The sequence below is a fragment of the Cygnus atratus genome, chromosome 2 (assembly GCF_013377495.2).
Source record: "Cygnus atratus isolate AKBS03 ecotype Queensland, Australia chromosome 2, CAtr_DNAZoo_HiC_assembly, whole genome shotgun sequence".
Classification (NCBI taxonomy): domain Eukaryota; kingdom Metazoa; phylum Chordata; class Aves; order Anseriformes; family Anatidae; genus Cygnus; species Cygnus atratus.
In genome coordinates, this window is record NC_066363.1 from 84,432,216 (window position 1) to 84,451,673 (window position 19,458).

Below are 19,458 nucleotides of genomic sequence, written 5' to 3' on the forward strand. Positions count from 1 at the left end.
TTCATAAGGATCAAACTTTCTGTGGAGAGAAGTGCATAGAAACCATTTTGGGGGATCTCTCAATTTCCAATGGCTTCAAAATCTGGAGTTATAATAATTATCTTCCTATCAATTACACTATTGAAACATTGTTTTTTGTTTGTTTTTCAGTTTGATTTGATTTTTTGTTTGTTTGTTTTTGTTTTTCCCAAAAAGGCAAAAGCCCTAAGACCTAAACAAAATGATGGACAGATCATCTAACAGCATAACCCAGACCTGATGTGACTTCAGTCCAGTGCCTTCTCTCAGCACAGTACCTTTAGGAACGTGCAGAAATTGGTTTAGATCTGAACTCCAAGTCTTGGGCCTTATGGATGCTACTGTTAATTTCTCTTCTGGCCTCTAAACACACACATATATATACACACACACATCCGTTCATCCGTTCACACACATTTAAGATTAAAAAGGAGAGTTTGCACCATTTTACAAACATATTACGTAGCATATTCAGAAGCAATGTGAAACACATTTTGTGCGCTAACATAACTATCAAAAAATATTTCCCTTGACTTTAAGGCATATCATTCAGCTCTTCTTCTACGTGTTCAACAGATGCATTTTTCTTGCTGTTGTGTTCTTTCAGACACAGGCTGCCTCTAACTTAGATCTGTTGCAAGAGGCTAAACAGTGTTTGAATGCATAGGGTTTTTTTTCAGAAGCTCTCTCCAAAAATAATGATTCACAAAATCTTTGGAAACAATAGGTTTTATTTTGACACCGGGTGAGAAATAAATGCACAACTTTCTCCTCTTGCATAATCTATCATTGTTTCTAATCTCCCTCTCCTGTAAAATACATTTCAAAGGCCCTAGTGCAGCACATTTTCATTGTGGAGCTCTCTGAAGAATCACCGAATCACAGAATCGTCTAGGTTGGAAGAGACCTCCAAGATGACCAAGTCCAACCTCTGACCTAACACTAACTAGTCCTCCACTAAACCATATCACTAAGCTCTAAATCTAAATGTCTTTTAAAGACCTCCAGGGATGGTGACCCAACTACTTCCCTGGGCAGCCCATTCCAATGCCTAACAACCCTTTCGGTAAAGAAGTTCTTCCTAATATCCAACCTAAACCTCCCCTGGCACAACTTTAGCCTATTCCCCCTTGTCCTGTCACCAGGCACGTGGGAGAATAGACCAACCCCCACCTCGCTACAGCCTCCTTTAATGTACCTATAGAGAGCGATAAGGTCGCCCCTGAGCCTCCTCTTCTCCAGGCTAAACAACCCCAGCTCCCTCAGCCGTTCCTCATAAGACTTGTTCTCCAGACCCCTCACCAGCTTCGTTGCCCTTCTCTGGACTCTCTTGAGCACCTCCATGTCCTTCTTGTAGCGAGGGGCCCAAAACTGAACACAGTACTCGAGGTGCGGCCTCACCACAGCCGAGTACAGGGGGACAATCACCTCCCTAGACCTGCTGGCCACACTGCTTCTTATACAAGCCAGGATGCTGTTGGCCTTCTTGGCCACCTGAGCACACTGCTGGCTCATATTCAGCTGCCTATCAACCAGTATTCCCAGGTCCTTCTCAGCCAGGCAGCTTTCCAGCCACTCATCTCCCAGCCTGTAGCTCTGCTTGGGGTTGTTGTGCCCCAGATGCAGGACCCGGCACTTGGCCTTGTTGAACTTCATACAGTTGACCTCAGCCCAACGAGACGCGGCCAGTGATGAGTTTGCAAGCACCCTCTTGTGGCAGTGAGCTCCTGTAGTCATATTAGGAAAGACTTCCCATGAAATTTCAGTTCCTTTCCTCCAACTTTTGTAAATTCATTTGGCCTATATTTCTCTGAACCATCTCGTAGCGGAATCACACCAGACCCAAACCTTGTTAAGAAAGAGCTTGATATAAATCAAGATGATACAAATCAGGCTTGTCAGCTCTCAGCTGTCTTGCACCTTACTTGTCTTGCATGCTAACTCCCACACAGTGTGGCTGTGGGATGCACATGCGTGTCTCAAATCAAACTTCACATAGAGGCACAGACCAATCTCCACAACAAAAATGCTTTGATCGAGGGCAAAGAAAATTGTGCTCTTGTGATTTACACTATCAAGCACTGACAACTCTGTAACGTTCATGACTGGGTTAGAGAGCAAGAACTAACTCCTGCTATAAAAACCATCCAACTACAGTTCTGCTATTATATAAATACATTAACTGATGCATATGGCCACTGGAGTGGAAACCCAGTAAGGAACCTGTAGGTTTGGCATCACCCTAGGAGAAATGCATCTGCTTTAACAAAAGGCAGGATGGTATTTTTGAAAAATCAGAGACAAGTACTTAGCTAGATCAAGAGCACTGTTGCTACTGGCTTTCAAGTCCTAGGGAGCAGTCTTACATTTATTTAGCACTGTATTTAGGGAACAGGCTGGTCCACAATTATGCTTACCTGCAAGAGGCTCAGCTTGACTTTTTGTTTGAGCAACCACACACCATGACATTGAATTCAGAGGGGACATTTTTATCTCTAGTATGTTACTATTTTTTGTAGATTCAGTTTTTTAAAATCTCGAAGAGGATGGCTTTTAGGCAGCTTTTTATTTATTTGTTTATTTGTTTATTAATATGCAGTCCCATTTTAATTTTCTCATTATCTCAATAGGTTGAGTAAGGATTCGTCATTCACTGCAGCGGTAATCTGTATCAATATATGAGCAAACAGCTCTGTTAAGGGGAAAAATGTATTTACAATATCCAAGTGAGACACTAGCATGAAGACCTTACCTGTCTTAAGTCAACTACAGTACTGCAACTGGAGATGAATAAGCCAATGCAGTACATGTTTGAACTGTATGTCACTACTTAGCATCAAGAGCTGAGTGGAGTTCTACCTGCCACTTGTGCAGTTCTTCCTCTTATCAAAGCCTGTGGCCACCCCGTCCATCTCAGCTGAGTGTCTAGTTTCATGCCGTAAGGGCAGGAAAGCATCTTCTGCCTCTGTGTTTGGATGTAAGAATCTTATCATTTTATGAGTACAACCCATTCACCTAAATAATAAAGACATGTAGGGAGGGAACTGATCATTAATACATTGTTGAATTTGAAAAAAGAAGACAGAATTAACTATCTGAAAAAATAATAACAATAACAAGATGGAGGAGTAATTTCATATTTATATTCAAATATCTAGAATTACTAAAGATGACCTGCCTGTATAAAGGACTGCTAAATCAAGAATACTGTATATCCACTTTATGGAATACTGTTTCAGTCAAACAATCCAGAAACTATTTTTCTTCTACTCCATTAAACTGGAAAATATTTGGGTCAGGACTCCAGGAATTCATATAAGCAATCTACTTCTTAACTTAAGGACCTGTGCCTATAAGAGAAATAGGAAACATTTAAAACACAGTATTCCAATGAAAGTAACACTCTTGCTGAAAACAAACCTGCTTAAAAAAAAAAAAAAAAAAAAAAAAAAACAGTATATATCAAACATATCTCACTGAGTTTTTCAGAGCTGTTTGCAGTGAGCTTGACACAGCAGCTGAAGAATTACACCGGTGTGACACTGGCTCTTTGGGTGCTTCAGGGCAGTGTTTGACTGCAGGATGGTATTTTTCCTGCTAGTGGCTCACTAATGAGAGCAGTATCTAGACACACTAAGGGTCTTTTGAGTGATGCTCCAGGCCCCTGGAGGAAAGATTTCTGTCTTACAGAGAATTTTCAATACACAGTCAGAAACTACACACTAAAAACAAAACAAAACCAAAACAAACAAATAAAACCAAGCAAACAAAAGAAAAATAGTTTTGCTTAGCTGGCTGCAAAGCAGCGTACAGCTTTCAAAAGAAAATAAACATAGTTTTATGCCCATGACTCACCACAAAAGCTTTCCAATCTCTCCATCTGAAGATCAGCAAATGAATACCTTTATATAAAATAACAGGATACAGAAAAATATTGGCTGGCTACCCGATGCACTCCATCTCGGTTTGTGTTAGCTATTCCTGTTCACAAGAACAGTACGTTCGTCTTACTAAATCTTATAACAACGCCTTATTACATTCAGTGTTTGCCAAACATCATAGCAATTATTGGACTTGCACTTTCATCTAACTACACATTTGGCTGCAGCCATAACTGTTCATGTCTTGAAAAAATTAGAGATTAACAAATGGGCCTGCACACCCATTAGCTCTCTGTGCTACTTCCCAGGATTTTGTATAGCAGAAGGATAGTTCCCATCAGCTCAGTGTTGCATCAAGGTCACACAGGCTGTCAGGGCTGATCTGTTGCTGTTAGAGAGCTCCATCTTAGCAAAAAGGCTGGCAAGCGCGGAAAACTGGAAGTGTTTTTCTGCTAAAGGTATAAACAAAGGTATACCCACAACTGCTGAGATCCCAATATGGTAAATGAGGACCTCTGGTGGAAATGGACTTGGTTGCTTAGAGACGCTAGCCCATTAAACCAGTGTAGAAATGGCCTGGAAACACAATTTTCTTCATTTTTTGTGGTGCTCAACTCCACAGCGCTGGACTAGGAAATGGGAACAAAGAAACACATTTTCCTTGAAGAAATATTGTAAAAATTATTCCATTAACATTTGGGCAATTTTTCTATTTCATAAGGATGGAGAACATGATAAAGAAACTCTCCAACAACTGGATGTCCATAGGAGGGTTAGCAGTAAACAGGAATAGTGAGAATAAAAAGGTGGGATGAAGAGGTATTTCTGCGTCTAAAAGGAAGATAACATATAGTGGTGCAACTAAATATTATAGGGTGTTGGAACTAGATGATATTTAAGGTCTGTCCCAACCCAAGCCATTCTATGATTCTATTATTATAAATTTGGCATTTAGTTAGAAGTGACGTATGACATTCTTAATGTAAATTTTCAGCCCTGCAGCCTAATTATATACATTACTCTGAAGACAACAACAACAAAAACCAAGCAACCTAACTAACCTGACATTTTTACACTATAAATGAGTAACAGTCATTTTTATAAAGCTACCCCTTGTCCTTTTAGCAATTACTCAAAGGTCACATTTGTGGATAAAGCATATAATTTTGCAGGAGGCTGAAGAAAAACAGAAGAGTGACATTTCCAGGTTTGTTTGATGATTAAATATACCACAACAAAGATGCTAAATGGTAAATATTTTGTTCTGCACCTTTTTAGCACTTGGCTTCTTGTCACATTGCCATAACTGAGTGTGTGGAGCATTTGCCATCCTCCTTCCACAGCAGACCCCTCTGAGCATCCTTGAAATGCTCTGTGTAAATCCAGCCTCCCTGATCTCCCCACAGAGCTGAGCCGGGGCACACCAACAGCACAAGGCATTGCCCCCAGGCTTGCTGTTCTGTTGGACCTCAGGACCCGTGGGAGCCACAAGCACTACCCTTCACTGCCACCAAATCCACATCTATGCTGTTTCTTCAGCCATAATCTCTGGAATAGAATGCATTGAGGTCTGCATTTTCTGTTGCTTTTGTTGTTGGTGGTGATGTTTTGTGTTTCTTTTTGATTATTATTATTCTAATGTGTGTTTTATCATCTGATGCCAAATGTCTCATTTCCTAGGACTGACTTTCCCACTTCTTTTCCAAAGAAAATAAATGTACAACTAACACTTTCAGTTGTGAAAAGGTGAGAAGGGACATGCGCACTTTGTAGCCTTCTAAACCTCCAGACCCTGTATTTAACAGAGAACTTAAAACTCCCCACAGAAGTCCATCACTCTTGTGCCAGCACTACTGAATGAGACCCAAAAGCCCCTTCCACACCTCAGGAAGTACATGAAATGGTATCAGCCACACAGTGGCGATGACTTATACAGGAGCAGTAAAAAGAAGGAGGTGTGCACCTTACAGATTCCAAAGAAAACACTGTTTGCAGGATATGATCCTTTCTATTTTTAAGTCAGACATGTTTTGTTGTTGTTGTTTGTGTTTTGTTTGTCTTCTGTTAAAAATTGTGTGCTAACTCATCATACTCAGCTGGATTACAAAGCTCAGGGAGGAAATATGAGGATCTTGCCTCTGTCAGAAAATTGACAACTTACAATTTCCTTCTCTTTTTTAAGTTCATGAACAAGTAAAATAGTTTTCACAGCCAGATTTGAAAATTACTAATTTAATAGCATTTTACCTTCCGTATATCTTCGTTGGTTCATAGTAAATTGTTTGTGGCATGAGAAACTTCATCAGCATGTGGCTTTCTGTGTCAGAAGTCTCTGGCCTAAACATTCACTTAAGAACAAAAACACCAGTAAACTTACAGAGATTTAAAATCTTTTCAGAGAATTTATAATTAAATATCTAAGTCATTTCTAGTTCCCCTATCAAGTCTACTAAAATTTTCATCACTCTTTATAAACGCTTTGATATGGAGATAGGCTGTGAAGCTCAGTTTCTACTGGCTTTTATTTTTAATTCAACAGGAATAAAGGTGACTTAGGTCTGTGCAGCAAAGCTGCACTGTAGTAAAAACAAAAGGAAAGCTTGTTCAGATCTTCCTTCACTTTCACAGATGAGAAAGGCTATTTTGTTACAGAAATGAAATAGAAACAAAACAAACAAAAAAAAAGAACAAGTATGGCCATATGGTCAAGCTTCCACCTGCAGCTCATCAGGCAAAGCATCTTTGTCACCATTTCAGAAGCTACATTTTTTTTTTCTTTTCTTTCTTTGATGAGTAAAAGCTAATTTACTTAGATGATTTACAGTTGCTAACTAAATGTTGCAGTTTCTTGTTTCAAACCTCATCTAAGGTCAGGTCATTTGGGAGTTTTATGGACAAAAATACCAAAGTGCTAGACCTGAGATATGAGAAGTAGAGGAGCAGCATCACCTTGCTAGAAACCTCCAGGCAATTTTTTCTTTCTTATTTGAATTCAAATCCTTGGAGGGAGATCTGTTCGCTGTACGCATGCAGTCCATGAAATGTACTGCAACAATCTCACAGCCGCACACGAAAACAGCGCTGCTCCTCGGGCACCCACCTGTAGGCAGTCCTGCTGGGAGGCTTCATGCACAGGGAGCTCTGCTTGTAAATCAGCTGCACTGCCTGCCATAAGCATAAACTGGGTCAATCTAAAAGTGCTTGCAGAAGATAAAATGGCAATAGCGAGTGAAAGACATTTCACAATCCTGCATCTTAGAGAAGAACAATTTGGGTGATAAATTTTAACAGAAAGTCTGACGTTCATTCACCATGCCTCCCTCATTCATTGTTTTCCTCCTTTTTGTTCCTGGAAACCTCATATGCCTTACTGCTTCTAAAGTGTCTCTGTTTAGCATTAAATATTTTGATTTGATTCACATTGTATCACTAACAGGATGATTGGGAGGTAATGTATGGCAGTAAAGGCCTGTGGTATCTGCTTGTATTTTTAAAATTCAAAAGCAACTTTTTCAAAGTCTCCAGGCAACTACATTTCTTGTAGCAGGTATGACTGGTGAGGCAGCTCTTGTCTGTCACATCAAATTACCTCTCTTTCACAGGGAGTTTTCCACACTTTTGTCATGGATCCAGTGCACTTCATGGGAACTTGTGTGGAGACGAGTGTTGTAAATGTACTGAGACACCTGAATTCAGCCAGCTGCACAGGCTATTTTAACTCAGGTAAGATGCTAACAAGATTATGAAGTACGTAGTTCTCAATTAAGGGTCCTACGCCACAAGCAATTATGCTCAGGAATACCTTTGCACATGGCTAGCCCTGTTGCACTCTCACGAGGAAGGATTTCGCTGGCTGGGAAATGCCCACAGCCCATGCGGCAGCAGGAGAAAACACCACCAATGCCAGAAGCAGCAAAACAAAGCAAAGCGAAACCTGCAGCAGCATCCTTCCCATACAGGAGAGGCAGATGGCCAGGAAGATTCAGCCCTCCCCTAAGTCAGTGGCCAGAGGACAGCAGCTTGACATGGGCTGGGGCTGGTTTTGCTTTGTTTTGCTTTCATCCATGCCTAAAGGCACTTTTACGAGAACATGGCTAGTCTTCCCCTGTTTCCCAAGCAAATGGTGTGCCAAGACTTTTTTCATAGGAGCTACAAATAGCAAGATACCTACTAGGTTTTCTAGAAAAATGCCAAAGACCTCCTTTTATTTTTTTCAAGCATAATGAATATATTCCATTACTTGCCACTTTTCCTCTTCATAAAACTAAAAACAACAGCTCATGTGCCAGCCTGTCCCTCTAGTAGCAATACAGACCAAACTTCCCTCCAGGGCCTAATTTTGGGTTATGGTGGTGGCTGGCAGGTCTCAGCATCAGTGCTTGCCTACTTAACGGCTGTTTCAAAGACAGGGCCTCATGTACAGAGAGGCAAAAGACAAAGAAATAAAAACAAAAGCAAAAATCCAGCACATATGTGAGAGGGTTTTAACATATCACCAGATCAGCCGCCAAAGTATTACGGGGTCGGGCTCGAAACATTATACATCCAAAATGTGTGAAGCAACAAAAGCCTGACCGTGAGTCATTCCCATTTTGAATCAGCTTGCTTTCAAATTACTCCCTGTGGAATTTAACAGACATAATAGAAAATAATAGAATTGAAAAATGGGAACTATTTCCACTTTGTGGGTTTTTCCCATAGTGGCTGTGATTTGAATTGCTAATTTGCTGCCAGATGTGCAACTACAGACTCTGTGACAACCATCCCCTTCATATGGTACTCAATTATTTCTTATTGTAATATTCTGGGCATGAAACAAAATTATATTTAGCCCAGGTTGGAGGGGTTTTGGGTTTGTTTTTAATGACGGAACCCTTAGAGATGGATAAATCCATATCTATGTGGCATAGCATTTTAAATAATTTAATAACGTAACCTTCTGAGAGCAGCCTTATTTATGAAAGCATTAAAGGAGAACTCCTGTCTCCAATAAAGCCAGTAGGAGTTCCTCATGGCTTGCCCATACTCCAGAGATTTTAATTTCTATTTTTAAAACTACCAGCAGTTTTTAGTAAGTGTCCTTTGTGCAGCTATATCTGACTCCACAGTACAACAACAGGAAGAGTGCACAGAAAAATAGTTAGCCATTTGTTGAAAAGCCTGAAATAAATGACGAACTAGGAGAACCACTTGGGTCTAGTCCAGGTGCTAGATGTGTGGACACTGTTGGCCAGTTCCAGAAGGGCTGACCCTGGGCAGGGTGGATGTGAGCTGGGCTGGACACGTCCTCCAGTGCCAGAGACCATCTCCTTTGGCCGTGATCACACAGCCTGTGCTTATCGAGTGTGTCCCTCTACATTAAAAAGCTGCCAACTCTATCTAAATCAATCTTTATTGCAAAATTAGCACTGATTTTTAGTTAATGATCACGTATCACTTTTCTGTAGAGGAAGAAAATTGTGTTTTAATGAAATGTAATTTAAAATAAACCTGATATGCATTAAGCTCATCTGGCACTAAGCAACCAACACCTGTAAAGTAATGCAAGAGTTACTACTGAGTCTCTGTGAAAATGAAGTACTACGCACATAGAACTGTACTGTGATAAATTACCTGATTTTTGCTGGTCTCTGTTGCACAGTAGTTATTACCACTATGTATAACAGGGCTTTGGTTTTTTTATCTTCCAGTATATGACTTCTTGAACAGTAGGACAGATTTCGAATGTAATAGTACCTGCTGAAATGTCTGGATAGATCCAAATAGGTATTTTGATTGTATTTCTTGTTCGACATTTAGCTGTATTTATTTTCACAGTTTATATTATTCCCAAGCACATACACAAGATCACGTGAGTAAAATTAGTACGGAAAAAAAGCAATTCCTGTGCCACTTGCAAAAGAGGCACATACATATTTCAAAACTGTTTTGAAATGGCCCCTGAAACCCAGAGATAAGCCAGACTGAGTGGAAAACAAACACATCTCACATCTCTGAGAAGGGTACTAGCAGAAGGAAAAGCAGTAAGAGCCTCCTGCTGGGAGGGATGCCCAGCTCTTCCCTTCAACATGGCAGTGGTGACAGGGGTCCTTCAGAAGCCAAAACCTAAATCACTACTTCCAGCACTACTGGGAGTGACAGACATGAAGGCAACTCAAAGTTAAGCTCTCGATGACTCTGAACGATGTGGAACGAGAAACTGCTGTTACCCTCAGCCTTTACCCAAACCCATCGCTCCTGTGGTGCTTCTTTTAGCAGGAAGCTCTAAATCCAACGCCTGAGATGGGAACATTTATTCTTCCTCTTCAGATTTCATGCCTTGAGACCAAAAACCTTAACGTACAAGACACCAGACATATAACAGCTGGTACTTAGCTTAAAGTTGAAGAATTCTGGAATTTTTGGACTTCTGAACCCACATCCGTTCCTAGCATACTTGAAGCATGGTAGCTTCTACAACCTACTGAAACCCAACAGGACCCAGCTTTTCAGAACAAGTGGATGCTTCTTACTTAACAGTGCCATCTCGTTCAACTTCCACTTTCTTCCTGAAAGATGGTATTGCCATGCACTTTGTTTCAGGTCAGGCATGAGGTCTGAAAAGTGACTTCTACACAGAACAGTATCCTAATTCAAGGAGCACTCCTTGTCCAAAGATCTGAAATACCCCTATGGTCAAGCATTTGTTCTATCTTAGACTCATAGAGAAGTGTTACTGAAAACTAGAAGCTTTTATAATCTACATTAGATATCTTAGTCATTGAGGAGGGCAGAGGAAGGTAGAAGAATAACATAGCTCAGAGATTAATCACTTCCACTAGTATGTATTTTAGTATGCCAGGTATCAGTAGAGTTGCTGGAATCAAAACAAGTGGATTCTCCATACAGTCACACATTCTTTAGATATGTCAGTGCTCACTGAAACTGAATGAATGGCTCAAAAATGAATGTTTTAATGCCACTATAAAACAGTACAGAGCTCCAGCATCATTTCATTTTGGTCTTACCCTCTTTGAAAAAAAAATGAATCTATTAATAAAAATACAAATGCTTTGGGGAATGTGAACCTTTGTATAGTTCTGTACTAGTGGAAAATGCCTTCTACTTCTGAACTTTTGATGCTGAATTTGCAGCAGCTATGCTGTCTGTATCCCATGTGCAGGTTCTTTAAAACACTCCTCTTAAACTTCTTAATACTCAGAATAGTTCTTGAGATTCAAGTTTTGTGGTTGTTTTATGCCTAGAGGTGAATCATTACTGAAACTTGACGGCCATCCCTCGAAAAACTTCCTGCCTTTTTGCTCTCTCTAAGTACTGAACACCTCTGACAGGTTTCAGGATGCACAAACTTTGTCACAGATGTGATTTTATGCTGGAAGCATTAAGCAAATTTGATCCTGGCTCTGAGGTTTCTCAGTCCAAAGTCAGGTACTTTTTAAGGCATCTTCGTGACACTACTAATGATCTGTTCAAGACTTTCTATGGAGCCGAAAAAAACAGAACTGCAATACTTAAATTGAAAGGAGACAAAACAGAACCAAAGAGACAAACCAGGTAGAAATTATCAAAAATTGTTCATTTCCTGCCACAAGAAGATATATGACCATTAGCTTAGAGAACCAAAAGGAAAAATAACCCTTTTCATGTCCCAGGATGCTTCTATGGATTTCTTGTCCTGTATCAGGCTTCAGTTAAAAACCTAAGTCTTCTGCATGGGAAACTCTAGCACCACCATAAGCAAGGAGGAGAGTAATATCACTATCTTTTTCCATCTGCTTTATTATAGGATTTAAAACTGAATTTTCTAAAGTTCTTAATGGATTTTTCTGAGCTCCTTTTTCCCAGTGCTTCTTTCTTTCCTCCTGTTCTTTTAGACCTACTCTCTTTTGCAGTTTCAGCATCAAAAGGAACTTTTGTCTGAAGTTGCCTAGATATCTACAATGTCTGTGCATTACTTCCGAATAACACTTTTAAAATACCAAACTACAAGAACTTGAAATTTCTCTAAATCCTGAAATTTGGAGAGCACTTTATACCTCAACAAAATTTCAGGGAAAGGAACTTAGGAGCATGTAAGTGAAAAAATTAGTGTCAGTATTCTTTCTAGAATAATTCCTCCATAGTCCCCTGTCAAGAATATGAACTTGCATTTCCTAATGGATGAGGAAATCAGCAATGTCACGTTGTGCATTGTAAAATAAACCTGAAAGATTCTACTGGAAAAATGCTTTAAGGCATACTAAGGTTACATTTCTTATCTGTGTTACAGACGTGTTCTACTGAAAACATTATTATAACTCTGTCATAATTATTAATGACAAATCTCCCAGAAATCAGTCTCGTTAAAATACCATTAGACTCTTAATGCAGCTATATTTTATTACATCTGGAGTCAACCTGTGCTCAGATGGGTAACCAGGATCATCACTGAGGAGCTCTGCAAGTCCAAATACCTAAGATACTGATGTGAAATACCACTTATATTAGAACAAAGGACTTTTATGACCTTTACTTCTGGGCTACTGCCCGGCTGAAAACCTCTCTCCTGTTCAATACACTTTACAAGAAACAACTTGTCAAAATTCTTCAAGGAAACTGCTCATCATCTGGTTTCTTTAAGAGCTGCATCGCTTGAAACCAGTTTAAACTTGTACAAGTTTCTCGTGTTGACGACATCTTCAAATCTGAATCTATCAATTCCACTAAGTTGCTTCTGTTAGCTAATGCTGCTTTTGACACTAAGTACGAATCATGTCTTACTACCTGCTTAATGAGTGGAGGATGCAGTGGGTCTCATTATACATTTACAGTGGTCTGATAAAGAGTTTCCATTTATTTCTAAGCACCCTCATAATCCTTATTAACTGTTCTCTTGACTCCATAGTAATAACGTTCCATGTACATATCCCTTCTACATTATTTTAAAGGATATGTTTCTGTGCCAGATTTAGAAAGGCATTAGTCACCTAACATTTCGGATGAATGCAGACAAGGGCAGGCAGTCATCTAACCTGCCTACACTATCCCGACGATGCCTCCAAGTGCCTATTTGTGACAGGCTGGTCCATGCTCTGATTATTTCACCGAATTCCCTCTTAGCCTATGACTTCATATTTTCCATGGTCTATCCACTCCTTTTTGATGGCTTTGCTTGAGCTGCAAATACAGTATTTGAAGGGTTCACAATTCATTTTGAGCTGTTTCTGTATTTTGCCATCTACTATTCCTTGCTTTGTTTTGCTCACTCACTTCCTTTTTAAATATATAGATATCCCTAGGGACTTTTTTTTTGGTGTGTTTGGGTATTTCTGTACTATTTTTGAGGATTTAAATTACACTACTTTTGCCTTTAGGGTCTTTTTAAAACTAATTCCACCCTAAAAAATTCCCTTTTATGGTTTAATGTCATGACGTTACGTTTCAATGCAATCCCTCCCACGAGAATACCTTTCATGAGAGAACATGAGGGAACTGAAACTGACTATGGAAATATGAAAAATTTCCCACAAGTGTAGCAGATGACATTCTTTTTTGTTTCTTTTCTTTTTTTTTTCTGACATGGGATGACTTAGACACTATGTGCCACAACAGCTGAAAGTAGTATGTGACAGAGACCTTTATCTCCCACCACAAAATACGGCAGTCCTAATTTTTCATTTCTGCAAGTTAACATCATGCAGACAGAACAAACACCAACAAACAACCATGTTACATGTTACACAAGCTCTGATACTTTTTGTGATACATGATTTTCTGGAAGAGTCTTATCAAGCCCAGTACTCTCTTGCCCAGGAACTGGGAACCCCTAGCTCCGTGTCCCCCTCAGCCAGTCACAATTTTAGAAGCACAACCCTTTGGCAAATATAAATTCAGGTGTCATCTCCATGGAGTACTCACTGTGCATATCTCTGTGAAGGGTAATAGTACCTAAACTAGCTTGGAAACCTGAGGCAGTCTAGCTGTGGCGGCACAAAATCCGGGGGCTATTTTGCCTTGCTGAGGAGCAGTCTGCAGTGCAAGGCAGGGAAAAAAATAAATGTTTGATGCCTTGAATGCCATTATAAGTCCACCAAGGAGACTAGGTGAGCAACGCCATTCTGAAACATCCTTTTAGAGCCAGAAACATGCAAACAAATCTAGGTTGCATTCTGTGAAACATCTCCACTCAATTCAGGGGGTCAGTCTCTGATTCCCTCCTACACATCCTACCTTCTTCAGGAGGTGTTCACGGTGCCCAAACAAGGAGGGCAATCTCCGTAAACTCTCTCAAAAGTCAGCAGAGAGAAGCTCTTCAGCAGGGGCTTGAGGGGACAGCAATCAGAGCACGAGCATAACATAGACCCCTGAAACACCACCTGGAGAAATCCACGGCTCTCTGCTGAGTAGAGAAGGAATGAGCAGAAACCTTCCTAATTCATGCAGAAACGTTCTTCCTAATTCATGCACTGCATCATGGTGCGGACCCCCACACACAGGAAACCTCTCCTGCTCCTACTTCACTGGACTTATTGCCATGGTTGGCACAACCCCGCAATCTCACAAGCTTTTCAGGTAGGTGTCTAGACAGTACATCACTACCTTGTTTTGCTTATTGAGTACAGTGACTTCCAGGCTTCTGAAGCATTGTTGTCCCTCCCCAGGTATTTATTCTTTTGTTTTTTCTACTTAACATCAGCCGCTAATGAGAGGGGAAATCAAAAGAAACTTAGATTGTAAAGAACAACAACAACCTTGGAAACTCTGTTTTCTTCCTTCAAAAGAAAAAGGAGAGAAGACCAAACAAACAGATTCAGGCCTGTTTGATGACAGAGCTACAGAACTATGATGCCTCAAAGCACAGCCTGCTACAGAGCAGTACAGACTAACAGCATCCTGTATGAAGCATTTATGTGAAAAATTAACTGTGCTCATAGATGGATTTAAGAATATTTTCTGAAAGGAGGAGTAAGAGCTCACAAGCTGAGCCACCTATATTGTTTTGTTTCACACCTTTTAAGAGGGAACAACTAAGATCACAAATATGCAATCTCCACTGTATAATGGTGTACTTACAACACTAAAGTGTTTAATTCCAATTGTTTTTCAAGCAGTGGTTCCTGGTTATATGTGGAGCTGGGTGAAAGACTGCCTGAATACTGACCTAAAAATGAAAAGCTGAAGAAGACTACAACAAAACATTTGTACACATGTATTAACTCTAAAATATGGACCTTCAGCATATGTAATAGAACAGATTATACAGCTTCGGTAGCTGACAAAACCTTTCTGAGGATAAGCAACAATGATTATTTTAAATCTGGCGTGGGGATGTTCTTTGCCTTCTTTTCCTCCCTTCCTTCATTGACTTCTCTGTTGTCATGGCTCTCATTTTGTGGTTAGGTAATACCAAATTTTGAAACTCTTTTTTTCTGAGTATACATAATCCTTGTCTCCAGACAGGATTTAATATTATGTTAAACTTACAAAATGCAAATACCTGAAATTCTGAAAATGTGGCCATAAGGAGGAAAAAAAAAAAAAAGCAGTCCTTACACCACCTGATGAAAAATCTGTCACCAGCCTGTCATTATCTGGATGGCATTTTGGTCCCAGTGAGGTCAAGAGATTTCACTGGAGCCAAGATTTTATCTTCTCATATATATTTGCAAAGCCCTCAATGCTGCCAGTGTGAGGCAGGTAAACACAGTAAATACTGTCAATGTGAAGCAGGTAAACACATTAAGGAATGAGAGGCAATTCTGCCTGATCTGCAATTAGTATATGATATGTTGTCATAATTGCTTTCCAAATATTTTGGTATTAGACCTGCCAAGGAGAGGAAAGAGGCAACATCAAGGAGGCCTTTCAGGACTTCCCGCTCAGGCAGAGGATGCAGGGATGAAGCATTTTGGGAACATACACAGACAATGGTATAAACTGCTGTTCTCTTCATGGCAATGAAAATGAGAGAGTCTTCAGGCTGCATGTGGTGACTAATAAATTGGGTGTAGCGAAGTCTGTTTTACTGCAGGAAGGTGAATTTAATGAAAGCCTGTGCCTGACAGGTGGTTCCTGTGCGGGAGATTCTGCAGCTCATAAACCCAGCATGGGAAAAGTCAGCTCCTGCAGAAACCCTGCAAAAAGTCACTGTTTAGGCTTGGAAAATAGTCTCAGAAAAGAAAGTTGGTGTATTTCAATAAAAGGATCAAGAAAAAAAATATGTAAGAAGTAAGGTTACCTCTGGATCTTAGCATTTTTGGAAATAATTTCTTCCAAATCTTAAATTTACACATGGAATCACTTCTGGGCTGGGGTCAAAAATTAAAAATAAAACAATGCCAAAATTCCAGATGTTTGCTCCCAAATTCATTTTAAGATTTTAACCATTAGGAAGTTTCTTCCTCATGTTATATTTTGAGATTTAGTTTTAATTACTTTGGGAATCAAAATATGGCCTTGTCTTACTACAGTTACTTATTATACTTTTTTTATTTTATTTTGAAAAAATAAACGTGAAAATGCAACTGCACAGTACAAACATTACAGAAGTTATCAGATCAGAGACGTGAAGATAGTCACTTTACTCAATTGGACAGCCACTCCCTTCACCACCCCAATTCTCCTGAAATAAGTAATTTTTCTTTCTCATGCCTCACACAGAAAAGAAACAAAATTTCAGAAGAAATGAAAGTTCATCTTATTTGTTCCCAGTGTAAAAAAAAAAAAAAAGTTAAAGGTGCTTTCCAATAAATGCATGTAAGATAGCATTGTAAACGAACAGCATCCTGGCCAAAAAGAAGACTCTGCAAGCTAATAGTAAAAATATGAGCAATAAAAAAAAAAAAAAAAAAAAAAAAAAGGAGCTACATATTCCGCACAAGTGGAATATGTAGCTTCTTAAGTTACTTTTTGGCAGTACAAATAAGTTTTGTTTATGTCTAATGTGTGATGATTTTATATAACTTGCAAATTTAACAGAAGCAAAAATTACACAGGAAACAGAAAGAGCTGAGAGAAACTTCACTTTTGTCAGGTAAAATTCCCCGAGGAATGTGGCTTTTCTATAGCAAAATAATACGAATTTGCCCTGATTTTCTGAGCAGCAGTGGCTGGGGAAAGTACTGGCAGTAGATGCACAAAATCAGAAGAGGAATCAGTGTTTTCTTCAAGAAAATGTAAATAAAAATACAAAATGTAAATAAAATACATTTTATTTAAACCCAGTGGAGAACGCACTGTGGTTTATCCAGGCTGCCAGCTCACAGACTGGTTCCACGCAGGGCCTGAAAGAGGGTCCAGGAGTCCTGCCATGGGGACAACAGCTTCCAGCATCCCATTTTCATCGGTCTGTAAAAGTCGTACTGCCCTGCTCTGCATTGCTGTTGTAAGGTCACTTCTGTGCGGGCTCAAATCCCCTCAGGCAGAGGGACGATTGAATTCACATCCCCCATGTCACCAGTGAGGCTTCCAGAAGTCACTGTATTCCAAAACATCTCTTACTTGTTGGTTTTGTTGATTTTTTTTTTTCCCACCAAAAGTGTCCCCAAAGGGATAGCTCTGGGCATTTTGTGCCAAACCTGCCCCCCTGCCACGTGTGCCCCAGGCCTTGCTGAACCTACGCAGATGGAGGTCAGTGGCCATGGCTGGGGCTCAGGCCCAGGCCAGCACCACACACACAGGCCTGAGCCTCGTGCACGGGATGAAGAGACCCGAGCAGGGCTTTCAAGACCTGCTGCAACATAGGCGTGGATCTCACACAACACCAGCAAGGAGCATACCTGCTCTATATCTTGCCTTTAGCAGAAAAGTAGATTTAAAGCATTTCTGTGCTCTACAGCTCATTCCTGCCCCCACGGCATAGTTGGCTGCCCCTTGCATGTGTTAATACAACCTGTTGCATTGGTAACTTTTGTAGAAATAGACTGTGAATCAGATCGCTGAAACAGTTGTATTAAAATAATCATTTGGGGAGGGGATGAAAGATTCTTTGTAGGAAAAATCCTACAGGTAAATACAATTAAGACCAAAGAAAAGTCCATCTCTAAACAGGTCCCAAGCCAAATTATTGTCTTATTTGCCATGCAAAGACCTCTTAAGTTGCCAAAACCTGCAAGTCGCTTGCCCAATTAAAATCACTCAGGCTTTCCTCCAAAAGGTTCCTGTCACAGAGTAGTCATAGTTTTTTTGTTTGTTTGTTGTTGGGTTTTTTTTGAGACTCCTTATGCAAACTGCAAGTAAAAATTACTTAGTTTTAATAGTTTCAATATAAACTGTAGAAAAAAAACAAGTGATTGGAGTTGCTGTTGCTAATTTTGTGTGTTACTTAAATGTCTCAGCTGCACATTCCCAGAAAAGTTTTCACCCTCTGACTTACTGAAACACCCTTCCAGCCCTGCAGTTAGCTAACTAACAGCCAAAAACCAAATCACAAAGATTGCAATGACACAAGATCCAAAAATAGGCCACCGGCAACAAAGCGAATACAAGGTGAATTCCACAAAGCCTGACTGTAGAGCAGGAATTCCCCAAACTCTGCCCCTGGCGTGCTGGGAACCGAGAGCAAGCCTAAACTTTTCAGAGAGCTAAAGAAAAATAAACACAAAACAGAAAGGGGAAGGCAGACGTGGAGCAGTAGTCCAGATTCTCGAGGTGACAAGGGGAGGGACGGGATGGCAAAGGGAAAGGTTTACTCCTAAAGGAGATATCCCTGAGGGGTAGCCTTGCCCCCCAAGAGGGCTGCCCACCCTGGCGGTCCGGGATTTCAGCTCCCCCGTACCTCATCCTCACCCCGTGGGGCTGCGGACCCAAAACCCGAGCGGATCCTCCCCGTACCCCCCAAATCCCATCCCCGGGCCGTGCCGGGCTGCTCACCCGGCGGTTGCGGTCGGTCTCCCGCACCTCCTCCTCCTCGGGGCCCTGTCGGATGAGCGCCCGGAGCACCACGGCGTTGTTGGTGCAGCAGGCTCGGAAGAGGCTCAGCGCCTCGGGGCTGCCGCCGTCCCCTTGCTCCAGGGACCAGCCGTCCTCCGCCCCGTCCTCCAGCCCCCCCGGCGGGTAGAAGGAGTCGTCCGAGGCGATGCTGCAGGTGTCGGGCAGCTCGGAGAAATCCTCGTACTCCTCGCAGTCCTCTTCTTCCTCCTCCTCCTCCTCGTCGCCCTGCCCCTGGCCGGCAGCCCCCTCCGCCCCCTGCTCGGGGCCGCTCTCCGCCTCGGGCAGCTCCTTGCCGGAGCCCGGAGCGGGGCAGACCCGCTCCCCGGCCAGCTGCCCCCCGGCCCCCGACAGCAGCACCATGTCGACACCCCTGACACCGACACCCCTGTCACCGACACCCCGGCACGCCGTCTAGGCGTCCCGGAGCCTGGGGGGGGTCTCGTCGCCCCCTGCCCGCCGGCCGCCCCCGGGCCGGGCCATACCGCTGCGGGGACCCCCCCGGGACAGGGAGGGAGGGGAGAGGGGTTTGGGAGGCAAGTCTGGGGTTTAGGAAGGGCGGCGAGCAAACTCCCGGCCCGTAAGCCGATCAGCATCTCTCGGAGCAGATTGGGGCTTGGGCTTAGCGCGCTGACATCAGGGACACGTCTGG

General features: G+C 41.5%; 1 protein-coding gene across 1 annotated transcript in view; it reads right to left on the minus strand.

Moving 5' to 3' along the window:
• ANKRD33B (ankyrin repeat domain 33B) overlaps positions 1 to 19,169 on the minus strand; it is a 40,653-nt gene extending 21,484 nt beyond the window's left edge. Inside the window, exon 1 of the mRNA XM_035552696.1 lies at positions 18,750 to 19,169. Within this exon, the coding sequence (XP_035408589.1) occupies positions 18,750 to 19,169 (420 nt within the window). The remainder of the gene's footprint in view (positions 1 to 18,749) is intronic.
• Positions 19,170 to 19,458: the final 289 nt, after the last annotated feature.